Raw genomic sequence first — 22,261 nt, forward strand, 5'->3', positions numbered from 1 at the left:
GAATATTATTTAACATACTAAATTTAAAAAGGAAAGCTATGATTCCTTCAAAAGATATGGAAAAATCATTTGACAAATTTCAGTATTCATTCCTGATCAAAATTTTCAGCAAACTAGGAATACAAGCAACAAGTTCTATCTGATAAAGGGTATCCACACAAACCCTACACATCTCATGTAAGGCTGAAAGGCCGACTGTTAACACCCTAAGAGCAGGAGTAAGACAAAAGATGTCCACTCTCACTATTTATATTCAACATTGTGTTAAAGGTTTTAAGGTGAGGTTAGATTAAGGGGAGAAAAGCGGAGCATTCAGATTGTAAAGGAAAAAATAAGTCTTTTTCCACACACATGATTTCTATGTGGAAATTCTGACAATCTACAAAAAAACTACTAGAAATAATAAGTGAGTTAATATTACAGTTCTGGTAAAATATCAATATAAAAAAACAAACTGTACTTTTATACAACCAGCAATTAACAATTGTAAATTAAAATTTTAAAAAATTTACAATAGTATCAAGAATATAAAAATACCTAGAGATAAATCTGACAAAACCTATGTTAAGACCTGTATGCTGAAAACTATATAACACTGCTGAAAAAAAAATTTAAAGGGACATATGCCATGCTCATAGGATGGATACTCACTGACCTCATGTTAAGATACAACTCTCTGTGAATCTATACGTGTAAGGCAATTCCCACCAAAATATCTGTAGGCTTTTTGTAGAAATCGACAAGCTGATTATAAAAATCATATGGAAACGCAAAAACCCAAATGCCTAAACAATTTTGCAAAGGTTAAAGCTGAAAAACTAACACCCGATTTCAAAACTTACTGTAAAACTATGGTAATAAAGACAGCATGGTATTGACATAAAGACAGAGAAATAGGTCAGTCCAGAAATAGACATATTTATGATTTTCAGCAAAGGTTCAAAGACAACTCAGTAAAGAAAGGCTAATCTTTTCAACAAATAGTGCTGAGAAAATTAGCTATCCATTTGAAAAAATAAGATGCAAACTTCAATTCGTGCTTCATAGAAAAATTAACTCAAAATGGATTATAGACTTAAATGTAAAGCCTAAAAATATAAGGCTTCTAGGGATGCCTGGGTGGCTCAATCGGTTAAGCACCCAACTCTTGATTGCAGCTCAGGTCCTGATCTGCGAGATCAAGTTCCGTGTTGGACTCTGCGCTGACAGTGCAGACAGAGCCTGCTTGGGATTCTCTCTCTCCCTCTCTCTCTGCCCCTCCCCTGCTCATGTCCCCCCCACCCCCCCGCCCCTGCCAAAAATAAAGTATAAAATTAAATTAAATTTTTAAAAAATATAAGGCTTCTAGAAGAAAGCATTAAGAGAAAATATTTGTGACTCTGGGTTAAGTGAAGATTTCCCACACATAAAACCAAAAGCATGATCCATAAAAGACAAAGTTGATAAATTCGACTTCATAAAAATGTTGAAGTTCCTGTCTTCAAAAAAAAATGTTGAAACAATGAAAAGAGAAGCAACAGACTAGAGAAAAATATTTGCAAATTATATATCTGATAAAGGATTTGTATGTACAATATACAGAGACCTCTCAATATTCAATAAGAAAATAAGGGACTGAATTGTTTTTTTTAATAAGCAAAAGATTTGAACAGACATTTCAGAGAAGATACATAGATGGAAAAATAAGCACATGAGAAGATAAGTCATTATCACTTGTCCTTTAGGACATGAAAATGAAAAGCACAATAAACTATCACCAGACATACACCAGAATAGGTAAAACTGAAAAGACTGACTCATTGACAAGTATCAAATTGTGTACTTTTAATATATGCAGTTTATGGAATGTCAATAATACTTCAAAAAAGTTGTTTAAATACAGAAGGGTAGGAAAATACAGTAGTCCCCCCTTACCCACAGTTTTGCTTTCTACAATTTCAGTGACCTGTGGTCAACTGCGGTTCAGTAGCAGATGATCCTCCTGACATATTGTCAGGTCAGTAGTAGCCCAACACCATGTCACATGCATACATCATCACCTCACTTCACCTTATCGTGTAGGCATTTTATCAGCTCACATCATCACAAGGGTGAGTACAGTACAATAAGATATTTTGAGAGAGAAAGACCATATTTGTATAACTTTTATTAAGTATATTGTTACAATTATTTTTCTATTCTTTACTGTTAATCTCTTCCTGTGCCTAATTTAAAATTATACTTTACCATAGGTGCATTTACATAGGTAAAACATAGTATATACAGGGTTCAGTACTATCTGTGGTTTTTAAGAGTCTTAGAACATATCCTCTGTGGGTAAAGGGGGGCTACTATAAAGTGAGGCAATGCAAGATGTTACTATTTTTTTTTTTTTTAATTTTTTTTTCAACGTTTATTTATTTTTGGGACAGAGAGAGACAGAGCATGAACGGGGGAGGGGCAGAGAGAGAGGGAGACACAGAATCAGAAACAGGCTCCAGGCTCTGAGCCATCAGCCCAGAGCCCGACGCGGGGCTCGAACTCGCGGACCGCGAGATCGTGACCTGGCTGAAGTCGGACGCTTAACCGACTGCGCCACCCAGGCGCCCCAAGATGTTACTATTTTACATAGGTAGAAGGACTCCTTGATATGATACGGTGACAGAACACAGCAGAGATCTGAAGAAAGGGAGGAAGCCAACTATACGTCTCGGGGAAGAGTTCTGGCAATAAAGGGTGCAGCAAATACAAAGGTTCTGAGGTAGAAATATGCTTGATGTGTTTAAGGAACAGTAAAGTGACTGCAGCAAAGTGAATGAGGGCAGCTATAAATACAGAGATGAAGTGAGGGGTGCCTGAGTGGCTCAGTCGATTAAGCGTCCAACTTTGGCTCAGATCATGATCTCAGAGCTCACTGAGCTTGAGCCCCACATCAGTTTCTGTGCTGACAGCTCAGAGCCTGGAGCCTGCTTCAGATTCTGTGCCTCCCTCTCTCTCTCTGCCCCTCCCCCTCTTGTGTGCTCGCTCTTTCTCTCTGTCTCTCTCAAAAATAAATAAGTAAATATTTAAAAAATTCTAAAAATACAGAGATGAAGTGGTGGGACAGGTAGTGGGGGCACAAGTCATGTAGGACTTTGTAGGTTATTCTAAGGTCTTGCTTTTACTTTAAGTAAGACTGAAGTCACCACAGGGCTTTGAGCAGTGGGGTGGCATAATCTAATGTTTTTAAAAGATCATTCTGGGTCCTATGTGGAGCATATCCTATAGCAGAGCTAGGACAAAAGCAGAAGACCAGTTCAGGTGAATGACAGTTGTAACTCTGACTTGGGTAAGAGCAGAAGGTTGTAAAAATGGCCAGATACTGGATATATTTTGAAGGGAGAGGTGATGAAATTTGCTGGTTGACAAGATGCTTGATTTGCAAAAAGAGGGGAGCCAAGATGACTCCAGGTTCTTGGCCTGAGGAACTGAAAGAATCTAGCTGCTGTTTAGTGATATGGGAAGAAATGATGGAGAAACAACAGCCCCTAGCAAGGCCTGTCTCTCAATTTCCCCCCTTTGAATTCACTGTGCACATTGCTAGAAGAGTCATCTGCCTAAACCACCACTATAATTATATTACTATTGGATTTAAGAATCTGTATTAGTTTTCTGTTCCCTTCATTATCTTGAAGAGGTGAACTACTTTCCCTAAAATGAAAAGACCAACAAGTGTTTGGATTGGGGGATACAGATAAGGTGAAATCTCTGATAAATATGGGCAGACTACTAACACTGAAGTAGCTAAAATGGTCCCCTCTTCATAGCCTTTTCTAGTGGGGAAGGAGATGTGGCTGGCATCTAGCCAAACGTCATGGGTCTTTTTCTATAGTACCATCCCAAATTCCTAGGAACTTTATGGAGTGGAATAATTATAATGAAAGAGGTAGTGTATCACATAACTATCATATATGCTATATATCACAACACATAATCTTTCACATATCATGTTCACCAAGTGCCAGGCACAGCTAATATATTATATACATCATTTAAAATGTCTTAAAAGGCTTCAAATGATGTCAGGATAAAGTCCAAGTCCCGTAACATGGCTTGTGAGAGTCTTCCCAATCTAAACCTAACTTCTCTCTCCAATCTTGCCTCTCCCTCCCCATGCTTCTGCTTTACTCAACCACACCTCTTAACACTAGTAGTCCTTTGTGAATGCACCTTTTTCTGACTAGAATACACTTCCCTCTTCTATGTCTACTTGTCTAATACCTACTCGTCCTTGGGCCCTCACACTATTATAATACTTCCCAAAGAACATTTTTTCTGTGATCTAGATTAGTATCCCCCTTCCACAAAAGTCTTGACTTCAAGGACTTCTCACACTATATTATGCCATCTGTTTATTCTTCTGGATCTCATCTAGATTTATCTAGATTTAAGTTCATAAAGGTAGAGTTTATGTCTATCTTTCCCAATGTACCCCGATCGTAGATACTTGGCATATAAATGTTGCTCAAGAAACATTTACTTAATGACTGATGTTAAGTTTAGGGGATTTAGAAATACGTCATTTAGAGAGAAAATGGTTAGTTTAGTCCACAAAATGCTGAAGTTGATGGAAATGGCAAGACATCCAAATAGAGATGTTCTGTACAAGTTGAAAAAATGGAGCTGAAGTTGGTTTGCAGAAGGTGGGCTAAGGATACTGAAAATATAAGACAGGGTGAGTAGAGAGACCAAGAAAAACACTGAGCCAAGACAAGAAACAAGTGAGACAAGAAAATGAAACAATAAAGAAGGAATCACTAGAAATCTAAGAGAAGTAAAGAAGCACAGTAATTAGAAGCAAAGAAGACCATTCAGGAATGAAAATAGGAACATGTGTCAAATGTGTCAAAAGTGAAGGCAAGAGGGGCAACCTGGGTGGCTCAGTTGGTTGAGGGTCCAACTCTTATTTTTGGCTCAGGTCATGATCTCACGGTCGTAGGATTGAGCCCCGCATGGGGCTCCACACTGAGGGTGGAGCCTGCTCGGGATCCTCTCTCTCCCTCTCCCTGTGCCTCACCTGCTCGTGCACAGGCACTCTCTCTCTCAAAATAAACAATAAACATTCAAAAGTGAAGTTAGAGAGACCAAAATCGCTAGCTGTTCCACCAGCCGTAGGGAGCATAGGACCTAAAATAGTGCCCAGCACATGAAGATAATTAATAAACATTTGTTGACTGAAAGAATAAATGATCAGAAGCTCATTTTTTAAAAAGTTAACTTGTGGGGGTGCTTGGGTGGCTCAGTCAGTGGAGCATGGGACTCTTTGATCTTAGGGTCGTGAGTTCAAGCCCCACATCAGGCGTGGAGCCTACTTCAAAATATCAATCAATTAATTAATTATAAATAGATAAAAATTAAAAAGTTAACTTGTGGACTAGAATGAGCCTAAATCTTGTGCTCAGGAATCTTGCCCTTAAGCACTCATTAGCCAAGACTTTTTTTACTTTTAAAATCTAAATAAAATTTCTGCCTAACCCTTTGATTAATAGTGTATTTTTAAATATATTACTCATTTGTCCTTACCCTTTTAAGTCTCTTTTATCTCTTTTATCACTTAAATAGGAAGTGTCAGTACAAGGGGTTGTAGGCTTGAGAGAGCACTGATAAAAAAAGTGCTCATACCTCAAGTTCTGATTAGTACTGTACTGTGTTGTTCCTCAAACCAGATCACCAACACTGGCCCTGGAACCATAACTTACAAAAAAAATAAGCTGTTTTAGGTAGCTTAAGTAGTGAGCAGACCAGATTTTCCTCACTAGAAGGTCATTAGACAAATCTGAAATCAATCTAAGGAAACTGCCAACATAATACATCATTTTCATTATAATTTAGAGTATGCATAACAGTAAGATTCAGAAAACAATGACTGTGGCACAGATTAGTTAAGTCTGAAAAGTTTACTGGTGAAAAGAAGGAACTTAAATAAATACTAGGTTCAAGAGGATACAGTCATCTTAGAATGAGCTACAACTCTACATATGTGAAAGCAGAAGGAAAGATAACAGGGGATAAACATTAAAAAAAAATTTTTTTTTTAACGTTTATTTATTTATTTTTGAGAGAGAGAGAGAGAGAGAGAGAGAGACAGACAGACAGACAGAATCCGAAGCAGGCTCCAGGCTCAGAGCTGTCAGCACAGAGCCCGACATGGGTCTCGAACTCACGAGCCATGAGATCATGACCTGAGCCGAAGTCGGACGCTCAACCGACTGAGCCACCCAGGCACCCCGAGATAAACATTTTTAATACTTGAAATAAGGGATATGAAAGGAGGCAACAGAGGCAGAAGTAACTATGGATTTAAAGAGACAGGACACCACCAATGTGGCAGAAGGTAATGGATATGCTGAAACGAAGACAAGAACTACTAAGAGAGTTGACACAGATGGATTCCATGTCTCTATATGTCAATGCACAGTCTTCAGCAATAAATGTGAGGGAGATGAGAGAAATCAGGGGCTTTAGAAGAGGGAATGATGTCTGGAATGCCCCGGTAAAGACCAGAGAGAGAGAAAGAGAAAGAGAATATGAATATGAATGGATGCTGGGTCTCAGAGATAAGACATGTTTTACATGTGACAGTAACTATGATCAGCTGTGCTAGCATTCTATGAGAAAGACTTAAAAGTAAATTTTTTTGTTAACTCATATACTATGAACAGGAGGAGGGAAAAACAAGCCTTCAAGTGAAAAACAACCTTATCAAGGGTGAGCAAATAATGGGGCAATCACACAGTTGGCCAAATAATTTACCTGGTCATATCCATAAGGCCTCTGCTGTGGCGGCTGTGGTGGTCCAGGCTGCGTTGGTCTATAACCCCCATACTGCTGACCTTGTCCTTGTGGGTAGTTAGGATACTGAGGACCTGGACCACCCTGTGAAGGACCTGCAAAATAATTAACATAAACAAAAGCCCAGATAAAAACAGAATTCTTGAAAGGGTTTAGAACCAGGTGTTATCACGTTTTTATATCTAAACAAAAAAGATAGTTGGTATCTTGATCTTCTCAAATGCTTTTTGAAATAAATTCCAAAGGTTGTAAGAATGAAAATATTATAAGGATAGTGCCATGTACAAAATGTTTTGATTCGGTGTAACAAGTGAGCTATGTGTTAGTCATGAATTTTTTTCCAAATACGTAAAAGCGACTCAGGAGTTGTTAAGCAGGTTAATTCCATGGTATCAAGAAAATTCACCTATACCACTACTAGAAAGTTAACCACTGTAAGCAACAGGTAAAAGAAAAAGCAACAAGGGCCCTGGGTGGTTCAGTCAGTTAAGTGTAAACTCTTGGTTTCAGGTCAGGTCATGATCTTATGGTTCATGAGTCTGAGCCCCTCACGGGCCCAGCTTCAGGCTCTCTCCTTCTCTCTTGCTCTCTCAAAATAAATAAACTTTAAAAATAAAAGTAAAAAGTAAATAAAAGAAAAAGCAAGAAGCAGATTCAAATTAAAATACTGAAATAATTTCTAAATAAAGTTTGAGAATCAATGATATTTACAGCTGTATGACTCTAGATTTACACTTGCAATCACCAGAGAACCATAAAGAATAATTTTCCATGAAATTCTAGATTGATATTTGCAATCACCAAAAGAATGCTTTATGCTCTGCATTAATTAATAAGTTTACTACCACAATATTTTCAAACCAAAACCAAAGACTTGAAAAGCCACAGGTTGAATGTGAAAAAACTTGATTCAAAAGTTACACTCTGTGTACCAATCACCTTTAATACTTAACCCATAAAAATGAATGATTTCCAATTCCAGAGATGGCAAGGGACTAATTTGGCTTGCCAAACAAATATGTCTGTTTCATAAATTCTACTACTGCCTATTGTAAAGAATGCTTTATAAAGCATAAGCCGAAAAGCTTTGACACTTAAATGTTTTCTATCATAGCCATTCAAAATCTGCCATAAAAAAAACACTGATGGCAGAGGAAAGTGTCAAAGAGAATAAATGTTCAAGCTTAAATAAATTCCATTGGTCTATTATTTATTTAATTATTATACACTCAATTATTAAAAGTCTAACTCTTCTATTAGAAGAAAGTATGACAACAGAAGCCTACAAATAAGCAAAATGGGAACTTCTCCTTTGGGATTCCCAAGGTCGAACAAAACAGCAGTTACTACTCTAACCAAAAATACATTTCATTTACTCTCTCTTCCCACTGAAAGTAATATTTATCTTAAATAAATGAATTTACCTGATTTAACCACATCATATTTCTTTTCACGTAAACACAGTAAAACCAGAATACTTATTCAAAATACAAATATTCAATGGTCAGGAAATGAAAATGCTATTTGAGAAGAGCAAGAATTCCTTTGTAAAAACAAGAAATCCCGGGATGCTTGGGTGGCTCAGTTGGTTAAGTGTCCAACTCTTAATCTCGGCTTAGGTCTTGATCCCAGAGTCGTGAGTTTAAGCCATGCTGGAGCTCACTTAAAAAGACAAAACAAATAACAAAAACAAACAAGAAATCCATGGAATATTTCTAAAAAAATTTGTTTAATGTTTATTTTTGAGAGAAAGAGAACACAAGCGAGAGAGAGGCAGAGAGAGAGGGAGACACAGAATCCAAAGCAGACTCCAGGCTCTGAGCTGTCAGCACAGAGTCCGATGTAGGGCTCGAACCCACGAACCGTGGGATCATGACCTGAGCCGAAGTCGGACGCTTAACCAACTGAGCCACCCAGGCGCCCCCATCCATGGAGTATTTCTAAAGTCATATCTCAAATTAAAGAACTAGAACTTATCAGTTTGGGGGGAAATGCCTGGCTCCTAACACCTGACCAAATTTCAATGCATAAGTGGAAGACACAAGAGAATTTCAATCTGATTTTGGTTCTGAGACTTGCTATAACGAGTAGAGAGAGGTGCCCAGAGTAATCTCAGAGCTTAAACTAATGAATAAAAATAAAAAAATATTACTGATGTAAAAAAGAGACTATGTTAGCAAGAGATGATGTCAGATTAATAAGCAGTTACTTCTCTAGCATTAGAACCATATTTTCATATATAGAGAGTAGTGACAGTGGCCTAAAATTTACGAATGAGAGATCAGGTCTTTATCATTCCCACTCCCTGTCTAATAAAGTTATTTAAAGCTAGATATCCAGCTACTATAACTCTTATAGTGAGTTTATAATAAGAAAATACAGCTATACTTCCCCAAACTCCATAAGATACATAACAGCAATAAATACACCTCTATGGATGTGTATATTGCTATTTAACCAAAGAATGACAAAAACATTTTCTTTATGCATTCCAAGTAAATCTCATTTGTACTCCAAAAATCAATGTTATTTTTCATAGTAACAGATATTAGTTTTAGAAATAAGTTTGCTAAGCGAATTACGTAGATATGGTCAATAATCACCCAATTCATCGGTTTTCCAAGCACACACAAAGCTACTGGCTGGGCATGAATGCCAACGAGGTTTAAGAACTCATTTTAAATGATTACATACCTTACCTTTGGTCAATGAACCCCCTCTAGCTTATGTTTCTTTTTAAATGGATTACCAGTTTACTGGAGAAAAAACATTTTCAATTATTCAGTCAGTAATAGACTGAGCTAAAATCGTATTTTTGAAAAGAAGAATTCTTAGAGAAATAAACATTAAATATGTCCTTCAATATTTCAAAACAAAACTGCAAAAAACTATTACCGTAGCCCTGCTGCTGTCCTGGATAGCCCTGCTGCCCTGGGTACTGCTGTTGCTGGGGTGGATATCCCTGTTGGGGAGGTGGTCCTTGGTAAGCATCTTGCTGTTGGCCATACTGTGAATTTCCTACAGGATAATTGGAGAAGAGAAAAAGAAAAAAAAACTGAGAAGTTTGCTTAATTAACTTTTTTACTCTAAGATGCATAGCCAACAACACAAGAACAAAATGAAATGCCATATTGATTTTTGAAAGTTAACAAAACAAAGAAAAAACTCAAACCAAACAGAAGGATTTCGGCCAAACAAACTGCAGTTAAAGCCAATTTTGCAAGGTTGAACTGCAGCATTTTCAGCGTCTCTGCCATACGAGCATTACATTTACTGGAACATCACAGTCATAAGATCATGACTATGCTAAATAAAATAAAAAAGACAAAATTAAAGACAGCTACAAGAGCACACACTAGCTACACAAGATCAGCAAGCTGTTTCCTAAAGGCACTATACTTATATGTAAAATTATACATATGTAAACACACACAAGAAAAAAAAATTGGATTGATGGATTTATGTTCAAATAGAAAATTTCCACTGAGGAAAAAATTATTTTTAAATGTTTTAGTCTTTTTATTGTTGTTAGAAATGGCAAGTCATGGTTACACATTTTAAATATTTGTAAGGAAATTATTTTAATTGTTCTGGGCTCCCTGTAACTTTCAAGACAGCCAGCAACTAGTATTCTACAAGAGCTTTGCATGGGTAGAAGTTGTCTTATGCAAGAATTTTCATTCCTGTAGAAGGGGATATATATGTGTATGTGTGTGAAGGTATATAGATACCTCCTTCGTAGTAATGTTGTGAGGAATCCTCATAAGGCCTATCGTAGCCTTGTTCAGGATACGACGGTTGCTGATAACCGTAATCATTATGACCTACATCAATTCGACAAGAGACAGGAAGAAACGTTAATGGCCACTGAGTGAAAACCCTAAATATATTTAAACTTTCAGATAAAATTGAAAAAAAGAAAAAGAAATGGAAATACATAAAAAATAATTTCAATTGCATTAGCCAAATATTTACCAATGTGATTGTTTCCATATTGAGATAACGTGCAAATTTTTTAAAAGCAAAAACAGTAGTTTTAGAAACATTACACTTAGTCTTAACTGATCATCCTCATCAGGGGTGGAGGGGAGAAAAACTTTATCTTCAATTTTTTTAAAAAAAGAGAGAATGAAAGCATTTAGGCCTTTCACATGTAAATAACTTGAATTAAATTAGAATGAACAAAAGAAGCAATTATCATATTTTTGTCAAACACCTGTTCTGCTGGTCGCCAATTCCACAGCATATGCTAAAACAATGCAAAATATAAAAAAGCTCCATAAGTTTTTTTCCCCTGAAAGAAACTGAAACAAATTTTTCACATTCTATTTACTTGCATAATGTATCTCATAAAGTTATTTTCAGATATAAGAACATTATTGCTTAACGCTGCCATTCTAGAAGTCTTTAGAAAGTATTTCTAGAGTATCATAAACATATACCTACATAAAATTAATACTGTGTTAAGTGCTAGAGTACCCCTTTAGTATTAAGGCTCGATAAATTTTATGACTGGACTTTAATGAAAATCAATAGTCTAGTTCTTTTAACTAAGTAGTACTAAGAAAACAGAGGAAATAACACTTCAGTTAGCTAAAATCTAAACTAAATTTTCAAAGAATGCCTAATTAAGAAGGAATACAGTCATGAATAAATGTTATACTCAGTGTTCTAGGATTCCAACATTCCCAAACTACCTCAGAAATATCTACATTAAGGGTTGGCAAACTATGGCCTGCAGTATAAATATGGCCAGTGGCTTGTTTCTGTAAATAAAGTTTTACTGGAACACAGGCATGCCCATTCATATTTCCTACAGCTATTTTCATGCTACAACAAGGGTTCAGTAGTTGAGACTAAGACCATATGGCCCACAAAGACTAAAATACTTACTCTCTGCCTCTTTACAGAAAGAAGTTTGCCAACTCCTAATCTATATATTTACTGGCATAAATATCTGGTAAGAAAATATCCAATGCTGTTTCAGAAAACTGTTGTTATGAATGGAATACTCTACATAAATGAGAAAAAGATATTAATACACACCTATGCAAAAATGATACCATTTAGATTTTTTAATTCCCTGACGTAATAAGTAATTTACAGTAACCTTAAAGTTCTGATATATACAAAAATAATATGTCTATCTATTCTGAATAGAAAGGTCATATTTATAACAACATACATTTCACATTTCAGGAAATACACAGGACCAAAATAATAGTGTCAAATTCAACTCAGTTATATAAAACGCATTTTACAAATTAAAACAATTGTTTACTTTCAGACTTCCTAATAAATAAATTTAACAAACTAGATTTCACTTCTTTAAAATATCCACAGTATATAAACATTCTGAAGTTTTTCACTGAAAAAAATCTTAATATAATGTCTACATGTGAAACAACAAAAAAAATCCAACATTCTGAATATTCAGGGCCAGAAAACCTGAGACTTAAAAAAATATGTCATTTTCTTATAAGAAATATCCGTACACATTCTCACTATCACTGGCAAACATTTATCATATGTAAAATTCTATAGGTGAGTGTTTGCTCTGCCTCTGCAGTAAAAACCAGCATCCTTATACTGATGTACCTTTATGCTTTACATATGAACCCAAAACTGGCAGCTAAATGATTTTTTAAATACACCACATTCTATCTTCTTACTAGTTTACATTAGCTTCAAATCGCCAGTCCCAACACTTTAGCTTTTAATTTTTAGTTTCTCCAAGTTTCTCTGTTAAATAGTTTATTTAAATATACCAGGGGAGCTTCCTGGATAAATGAAGATTTTGACAAATCCTTTCGTAACAAGACAAATCATACTGTAACGTGAACAGCTACCTCCAATTTACCACAGTTTTGTATGTTTGGATTATTTTTTCCTCAACACTGTATCATAAAATTTCAAACATACAGAAAAATGGAAAGCCCTGTACAGTGAGAAAGCCTACTTCTGCTTGGATCATTACTAAATGCAATACATCTTCAGTGACCACCTTTTCACAAGCCCCTTCCCACTAAAAAAAAATACCATTAAGCTAAATAATTAAAATTAAAATCTGGTTTCCAAATGCTTTTCCTATTCTACTAACTCTATACACAGTTATATTATGGGTATAATTTAGCCTCCTAAATTTTCAAATGTAAATGCTAATGTAAAACACAGTTCTTTGAGAAGTATTTAACGTTAACTAAAATGATAAAACTTGGAAACAGACTCAAGAACTATTATCTTCTATGTATTTATACAATGCATAAAAGTAAACCAATGGGTGAACTTTGCAGTGTGTGAATTATCTCAATAAAGCTGCTATTAAAAAAAGTGAAATCAGTAACATTTGCTTTGGTTCAATCTTCTTTTATATAAGAAAGGATTCCAATGACAGAATGTCATTCCTGATGGTACTAATATGGACTATTTAAACAAAATACACTTTGATAGAGATTATACACTAATGCAATCACTGGTGCTTTAGATTATTAAAGTGTTTCTAAATTTAGAAGAAACATATTGTTAGTTTCTTCATCCTCATTAAAATGTTTTGAACAGCTACCTGCATTAATATTGGGGAGGGAATAGAAAATGGGAAAGTTAACATTAGGAGAGTTTACCATCAGGGTAATATTGCTGGTTCATGCCTTCTGGAGGACCTTGTCCACCATGACTGTATTGGTCCCCATAATAGTCTTCCTGGCCTGAGTACTGCTGTGGTGGGCCTGAAAAACCACAACCAGTCAAGACATAAATAATTTGTTTTCTATGTCATCAAAGGCTTTCTTTTCTAATCTGATATTGTAAGAGATTATTTCTCACCTGTAGATGCTCTGGCAATTGAGATAGTTTGAACTATTTTTATACACACACATCCATAAACACACAGCAACACCACGTTTCACAAAAATTATTACGACCATACATATAGGATCTAACAATACCAACTTAAAAAAACAAACACTAACTTCTTTAAAAAAGGTTCAAACTAGTAGAAAATTAATTTTCTTTTTGATGTTAGAGCAGTTTGGAATAAACTAGGGTTTGTTTCTGACCACATATTAAGTAACTTCTCAAAATTAAAATTGTATTTTCTGCTATACATTAGTGAGCTTTTAATATAAAATTTTATGATATAACCTCTTCCCAGAAAAAAATAAAAGGAAGCTGTGTAGCAGGAAGTTCCTATCCACTCCATGAACCTTTGTACCTACTATATCCACTACCTTTTAGAAAAAAATATGTAATAATAATAATAATAATACTAAAAATCAAGAAACACAAAGCCTTGAATTTGCCTATATGAAATGCTAATTAAAATGTAAAGCCTTTCAACTACACTTTTATTTATATTAAGCAGGAAATTTCCCAAATGTAATCTTACCCTGTTGAGGTGGTCTATAAGGAGGAATCTGTCTCTGACCCATCATATGATTGCCTTGGTTAACTTGACCCATCATTCCCATAGGAGGCTGCTGGCCTTGATAATGCTGCCCACCTCCCTGTGGCATATTGTATTGTTGAGAAGGAGGCTGCTGATGCATCATTGGAGCTGAAAAGAGACAAAATATTATGCACACAATTTTTTCACATATAATTTTAATACCTTAAGAGAAATACAAAAGTATTTTATCATATAACCCCCAAAATATGTAAGGTATTATAATGAAAACTGACTTCAATAAAAATAAATCTTTCAGTTGAAGTTCACATGCCAAAAATAATCTGCAAATGAGGGAAAACAACTAATACATGGTAGTTCATCTGAAATCCACTGAAGGAGTGTTCTAGTAATTTCTTTAAAAAACAAAGTGAATATAATATGTAAACATCCTGAATATATGCATTTTTCAAGATATGCTACATAATATTTATCTACACAATTCTCCTGGGAAAAACAGAATCTTTTTTTTTTTAATTTTTTTTTCAATGTTTTTATTTACTTTTGAAGGAGAGAGAGACAGAGCATGAGCGGGGGAGGAGCAGAGAGAGAGGGAGACACAGAATTTGAAGCAGGCTCCAGGCTCTAAGCCGTCAGCACAGAGCCTGATGTGGGGCCCGAACCCACAAACTGTGAGATCATGACCTGAGCCGAAGTCAGACGCTCAACCGACTGAGCCACCCAGGCGCCCCAAATCTTTAAGCTATATAAGAAAATATACCACAACAAACTTCACAAAATCACACAGCAAAGCAGGGGTCAAACCAGATTAGGAAAGAAACCTAATCTCTGGACATCCCTTTCCCCCCCCTCCCCCTTTTCAATTCCCACTCATTTCATTATATAATGGTAGATAGGGAAACGACACATTTATAAATACATTTATATTGGCGGATTTCATAAACTTTAATTTTAGGATTAATTTTTTAAAGGGTCTTCTTTCCCTTTTCCATCTATAAGATTTATAAAGGAAAAAGGTCTTCCTGAAATCAAAGGGTTGTAGTGCTTCTTAGTAAGTACTAACACACACACAATCAAAAATACCTAGGCAGAAAACTGTAATAAGCCATAGAGTCAGGTATCAGAATTAGAGTGCCCAGGGGGGCACCTGGGTGGCTCAGTAGGTTAAGCATCCAACTTCGGTTCAAATCATGATCTCATGGATAGGGAGTGTGAGCCCCACGTTGGGCTCTGTGCTGACAGCTCAGAGCCTGGAGCCTGCTTTGGATTAGGAGGTAACTCCCTCTCTCTCTGCCCTCCCCTACTCGTGCTCTCTCACCCTCTCTCTCAAAAATAAATAAACATGAAAAAAAAATCAAAACAACAAAAAAAAGAACTACAGCCTCCAAAGCAAGCAATATCCAGGTAGCCACACTACCACTGCTATAGTATCACATTGGCAACACTAAAAATATATCACGTGAAATAATCAACAATGGCCATAAAGTTCTGTGTTGCCACCTAACAATATAAACAGCTCCTCAGAGGTTCACTGGGTCAAGTGATGGTATGGAGAACTCATCATTCTACCATCATAACCATTACTGTCTCAGAAGTACATATGAGTCATCCCCCAGTTTACTGCTTAAACAGCTACGTACTCCTCCTTTACTGACTCACGGACAATTTAAGGACAAAAGTAAAGGATTAGAGGCCTGAGAAAACTTGTACAGTAGAAATTACACATAACAGCCAAAAGTTCATCGTTTATTTAAATAAAAGTTAAAAACAAAACACAATTACCTCTTTAAACATATTACTAGCCTACAAAAGCAGCAACAACATTAGCAAAAAGAATTTAACTCTCTTCCACTTTGAAGACCTGTATTATCTAAAGTAATTTATCAGAGCTCTTTTTCTATTTGCCATCTTTTGTTCTTCTACTTCGTTTCAAATTCCTCTTTCCCTCTAATTTTATCATAAATATAAGTCTTTCAAAGGTTACGCTAGGACTTTTCTTTCAACAAGGAAATAAACTCTTTATAGTAGGGATAAGATGGCTCGGTGGAGAATGGAAGGGAAGAGAACTTAACACTAAATGCACTTAACACTGCCAGACATACTTTCATATTTATTTCATGTAAACCACCAACAACTAACAGAGATAAGGATCCTAATTTTCTAGTTTTTAGCTAAGGAATCCACAGATCAAGATAACCAACTGGGAACCAGACAAAACACAAGCTTGAAACTAGTTTAACTGAAGTTGTAATTTTTAAAATATATTTTGTATATAATAAAGTATTGAACACTAGCAGGTATAATCTAATAGGCAGTATGATTAGGCATTTCTGTAACTCATTTTCAGTAAATGAAGGTTTTGCTTTGACTCTCTTCTCCAACACTGATTAAAGGCTTCCTGTTTCACAGAAGGCAACTATAAAACTAATGCATATAGTATGCATTGGAACCAGAACTTCAAATAGAGGAGGAAGAAAGCAGAAACATCATAGCTGGGGGGAAATCCAAAAGGATATAATAACAAAAAAATTCTAAGCTTTGCTCTAAAGGAGAAAAGTAATCCAGCTTAAGCCCCAAATAGAAAAGACCATGGCACTTGTGCTTTATCTTTTGGGACTGTCAGCAGTTCCAATCCCAAAGAGCTCAATTACCACCACCGTTTTATTCTTTGTCACTTCCCTCCCTCCGAGGATCCTCCACATCAGTCAGGATCAAACCTAAAACCACAGAGAATGGAGGAGGATAGCATTGCTAAAACATGTTGTTTTTCATCTTTTTCCTTGAAGCCTTACCCATTAAAAAAAAAATTAGGACTTCAACTTTGATTGTTTAAGAATAGTATTATTTTCCATGTGACAATGAAATATGCTACACTGGCAAATGTCTATCATCCTTTGAGGCAGTAATGGAAATGAGAGTTGAATCTCAAAAGTTTACACCAAAATTACTTGTAAAAATCTGTACTACAGAAGGAAGATTACAAAATGAGTCCATTATAACCATTTTCTACAAACAATGACATCACACATTACTATATGGCTTAAAAGTTGTTCTTCATCTTTTAAATAAATCATTTTGACGCTAAGATGCGCAACAAAGTGTGATATTACATACACAAAGAACTTAATGTCTTAATTATCTACCATATGTTTTGTAAAAGTGTTTTAAGAGAACATATAACAAATGTTCATCACAATATTATTTCTTTCCATTCTGAGTTTCATATGTAACAGATATTCTATGGAAATAATGTGCTATATCTTAAACATATGTAAAATATTCCCAAATCACCACATTTTATGTCATTGGAATTCTCTGCTCCAATGAGATGGTTAATACTTAGTTTTATCTTAAGTTACTGGTCAAAAATTTTTTTAGGGTCAACTATAAAAATAACATTAGGTTTTCATTAATCTGTGAAAAATTTAAGATTATGTAATTTTTAAAAAAATTCTGTATACACACACATATATTCACATCTTCAAATGGAAACCAATACACTAAAACTCTATAAATCATATAATTAACCTATGAACGATTTTAAATAAAGGTTAAATGTCAGCTAACAGTTAATGAGAACTTAGTACAGGCCAGGTACTAAGCTAAGAGCTTTATGTATACTATTTATTTTCCCAAACTCTATGAAACAGGTAATACTATCATCAACTTCACTTTACAGGTAAGAAAATTTAATTTAAGGTTTACAAGCATTTAGAATCTTACCTAGAGTTGCACAGCTAGTAAATGATGACAACTTTAAAGCCACTATGTATATCTCCTCTCCAAAGTCAAATCATACTTCTCCCATGTAATATATCCCAGGATAACAGTTCTAGGTAACATTATCCATAATATACTATATCTATATATACACACACACTATAGTTTATAGATGTTACTATACTAATAATACACTAATAGTGTATCATATGTACTGATATACTGTAATATAAAAATCCTAAAATGCAAGAAGTTTCTTTACCCCACCTCTATCTATATGCTATAATAAGAATTAGACTATGAAATTGCTTAAGTAATGCCCTCCAAGCATATTTTCCTATTCATATTTCACCACATTTTACTACTGTTCTTAACTTTTCAATCTCAAACTAAACCATTTGTAGCTCTCATTTGAAGGTATTACTAACAGTTTATTTACAAGAAAAAAATTCCAGTATTCTAGCAAACTCAATTAGCTAACCCACTATCTATTAAATAGCCCTTTAAAACGAACAGAATTTTTTACATACCTACAATGTACATCTGTCCTCATCAAGTTTTCAATAGTTCATAAGGCATTTAGATATAATATCAAAGACAAAAGAACAGCCAAGTAACTAATAAAATCCTCCAAACTTAGTAAAGTCACTGTAACTAATACAAACTTAGCTGAGTTTCCTAGCAGCCAATGAAAAAAAACAGAAGCATGATAGATATCAGCTAGTAAAAAAAGTTCACTAAGAGATATAAACTTTTCTGTAACATGAAATTTTTAGAAATTTTCATGAAAGTATTAAAACATACTAGTATCAATAACTTTTGTTGCTGTTTCCTTAGTAACACAGACCATCCTTATATGCAGATCCTCATATTAACCATTTCTTAAAGCTGTGATTTTCGACCATGCGTGATTTTGTCCCCCAGGAGACATTTTAGGTGGTCACAACTGCTATGAGTGGTGGTGCTCCTGCCACCTAGTGGAGACAGGACAGATCTACTGCTAAATATCGCAACAAGGCATAGGATAGGCCTCCACACAAATAATGCAGCTCAAAATGTCAACAGTGTTGAGTCAAGAAACCCTGGATTCTCAAGAGCATAATTGTAAATCATAGGCATCTCTACAAACTAGTCTGGGAATGAGAGTATGCATTTAGCTTTCTGGTGATTGAAAGTTAGAAAAGGGATGTATTGTTGCTTAATAAATCCAGAAAAATAAAACATTAGGCAATTTCTTAAGAGTTGGACCTCATACATAGTTTTGACTTTACTATAAATAAAATTAATTCAAAAAGTCAGTGCTAAACATCTATCATAATCGACTGAAAGGAACTCTAACAAGCCCAAGTAGAAAGCCATGGAGATGCGCTACATTAGAACATATAGTTTTGTGTCACTTAGCATGAAAGTTGGAAAATTACAAACCATTTGGCACATATGAGATTATTCTGCCCAGAAAAATTCTGAGGGAATAAATAAGCATGACTTAGAATATCTGTTAAAATTTAATCTCTAAAATTTATTCCTAGAGATTCTGGTTTAGCAGGCATGGGATAGGGCACACAAATCTTTTTTTTTAACAACTACCCCAGGTGATTCCAATCCATGTAGTCTTAGGACCACATGATGAGATAGAGTTCTAAGAGAAAGAATAACCAATCATCCACTTCGACCATAAAAGAAGCTGGATTATGGTTCACATAAAATGCTTAAATTGGGGGGCGCCTGGGTGGCTCAGTCAGTTGGGCGTCCAACTTCAGCTCAGGTCATGATCTCACAGTCTGTGAGTTCGAGCCCCGCGTCGGGCTCTGTGCTGACAGCTCAGAGCCTGAAGCCTGTTTCAGATTCTGTGTCTCCCTCTCTCTCTGCCCCTCCCCCGTTCATGCTCTGTCTCTCTCTGTCTCAAAAATAAACATTAAAAAAAAATTTTTTTAATGTTTAAATTAGAGTAAGATTGCATCTCATAGGGTACTTAAGGTGTTAGCTATAAAAAGAATCCTAAGGAATTCGTGTTATAAATACATCAAAACTCATCAAATAATACAGTTAAGATCTATGCATTTCACTGCACATACATGTTACCTTAAAAAGACTATTTTAAAAATAAATAAAATTTTACAATGTTAAATCCTAATGATATGCAGACTAAAGTGTTCACGAGTAAAGTATACTGATATCTGCAGATTACTGTGAAATGCATTTTGAAAAATAAGACACAATTGATGGATTAGTAGATGGACAGACAATAAACAAATTTAGTAAAATACTAACTGTAGAATGCAGGTGGCAACTATACAGATACAATCCTTCAAGTGTCCTGCATGTTTGAATTTTATGTAAAAAAATATTGGGAGAAAATTTAAAAATTAATCCTAGGAGAATATATAAAGACTTCTCAAAATTCAGCAGTTAAAAAAACCAAACAATCCAACTAGAACATAGGCAAAAGACATGAAGAGACTTCACTGAAGAGGACATACAGATGGCAAATAAGCACACAAAAAAGATGTTCAGTATCAGCAGCCGTTAGGGAAATGCAAATTAAGACCACAATGAGATATCACTTCACATTTTTAGAACAGCTAAGATTAAAAAAAAAATATGTTGACAATACCAAATGTTGACAAGAATTCGGAGAAAGCAGATCTCTCAGGGCACTTAGGTGGCTCAGTTAGTTAAGCATCCGACTCTTGGTTTCAGTTCAAGTCATGATCCTAGGGTCCTGGGATTGAGCCCAGTGCCGGGCTCTGTGCTGGGTGTGGAGCCTGCTTGGGATTCTCTCCCTCCCTCTCCTTCTGCCCCTTCCTCACTTGTGCATACACATATGCTCCCTCTCTCTCAAAAATAAAAAATAAAAATGAAAGAAAGAAAAAAGAAGCAGACCTCTTATACGTTGCTGGGGGGGCAACGTTAAAATGGTACAGCTACTTTAGTGATCTGTTTGGCAGTTTCTGAAAAAAACTAAACGTATACCTATATGACCCAGCAATTGCACTGCTGATATCTATCCCAAAAAAGGGAAAACTTTTGTGCAAATAAAAACACGAAATTGTACACAATTGTACATCGCACCTTTACGTAAAAAGCCAAAAATTGGAAACTACTAAAATATCCCTCAAGGGTTAAACAAACCAGTATATCCATACCATGGAAGTCTAACTCAGCAATACCAACATATGAACAACTGATACATGCAACAACTTGGAAAATATTAATTAGGTTGAGTGAAAAAAGTTAATCTCTAAAGGCCTCATACTGTGTGATTCCATTTATATAACATTCTGAAAATGACAAAAGTATAAAAATGAAAGTGTAACAGTGGTTGCGAGGGATTAGAGATGGCTTGGGGTAAGACACAGGCTCTCTCTGTATTACCTTTGTAACTTCCTATAAACCTGTAATTAATTCAAAATAAAGTTTAAAAAAATGCATCATTGGGGCGCCTGTGTAGATCAGTCAGTTAAGCGTTCGACTCTTAATTTCAGCATAGGTCATGATCTCCTGGTTCATGGGATTGAGCCCCATGTCCGGCTCTGTGCTGACTGCAGGGAGACCACTTGGGATTCTCTCTCTCCCCCTCCCTCTTTGCTCCTCTCCTGCTCACACATGCTCTCTCAAAAGTAAATAAACATAAAAAAAAAAATCTTTAAATAAAAAATGTAATGAAACTGAGTTTATAATCTATTGAAGAAACTCATCTGGATTTTGTCCCCTAAACCCAAAAGGTTTCAGTAAACTGATGGTCATCTGTTTTATCTGACAGTAACTGACACTTCTTTATTTGGTTCATTTCTGGAATGACAGTTGATGGATGACAATAGCACAGAGAAGAATGCTAGCTTTCTAATTTGTTATGACATGAGGAAACCTAGCTTATCTATCGGTCAACAAATAGGACAAAGTAGTGAACAAGACACGCTCCTGACTTCATAGAACTTAAGAGTCTAGGAAAAAATAATTAAACAGATACTACAAATAATTATGTAATTACAAGTACTCAAACAAACGTCTGCTACAAAGAGCCTAAGTACAGTCTACCTACTATACCTAGATGGACTGTACCTTGTCTGTAAAGTAACTTAAAACTTGTAGAGTAAGTCTGTAGGTGATTTTTAGACTTTACTCTTTTCTGTATTTTCCAGATATTTCATATTAAATATTAGTTATTTTCATAACCAGAAAAATGTCATCATTGAGGAAAAAATTACAACCTTGAAAAACTCATCCAAGACAGCAATAGTGATCAAATTATAAACAAATATCTAGTATAATCTGAACTATGATATAATTGCTGCATACACCTGAAACGGAACAGAAGCCTGCAATATT

The 22,261-nt window shown here is 35.3% G+C and overlaps 1 protein-coding gene across 7 annotated transcripts in view; it reads right to left on the reverse strand.

Annotated features, from left to right (window-relative positions):
• Positions 1 to 22,261, reverse strand: part of SS18 (SS18 subunit of BAF chromatin remodeling complex) — an 88,853-nt gene that overhangs the window by 13,984 nt on the left and 52,608 nt on the right. For 5 of the 7 annotated variants that reach the window (XM_019815093.3, XM_011288062.4, XM_023241841.2 and 2 more), the window contains exons 6-10: positions 14,195 to 14,362; positions 13,431 to 13,535; positions 10,542 to 10,634; positions 9,706 to 9,828; positions 6,772 to 6,905 (exon numbers count right to left, since the gene is read on the reverse strand). In XM_019815093.3, the coding sequence (XP_019670652.1) occupies positions 6,772 to 6,905; positions 9,706 to 9,828; positions 10,542 to 10,634; positions 13,431 to 13,535; positions 14,195 to 14,362 (623 nt within the window). The remainder of the gene's footprint in view (positions 1 to 6,771; positions 6,906 to 9,705; positions 9,829 to 10,541; positions 10,635 to 13,430; positions 13,536 to 14,194; positions 14,363 to 22,261) is intronic. The other 2 variants (XM_019815095.3, XM_045041943.1) reach the window with 2 other exon arrangements.

Source organism: Felis catus, chromosome D3, assembly GCF_018350175.1.
Source record: "Felis catus isolate Fca126 chromosome D3, F.catus_Fca126_mat1.0, whole genome shotgun sequence".
In the NCBI taxonomy this organism is placed as follows: Eukaryota; Metazoa; Chordata; class Mammalia; order Carnivora; family Felidae; genus Felis; species Felis catus.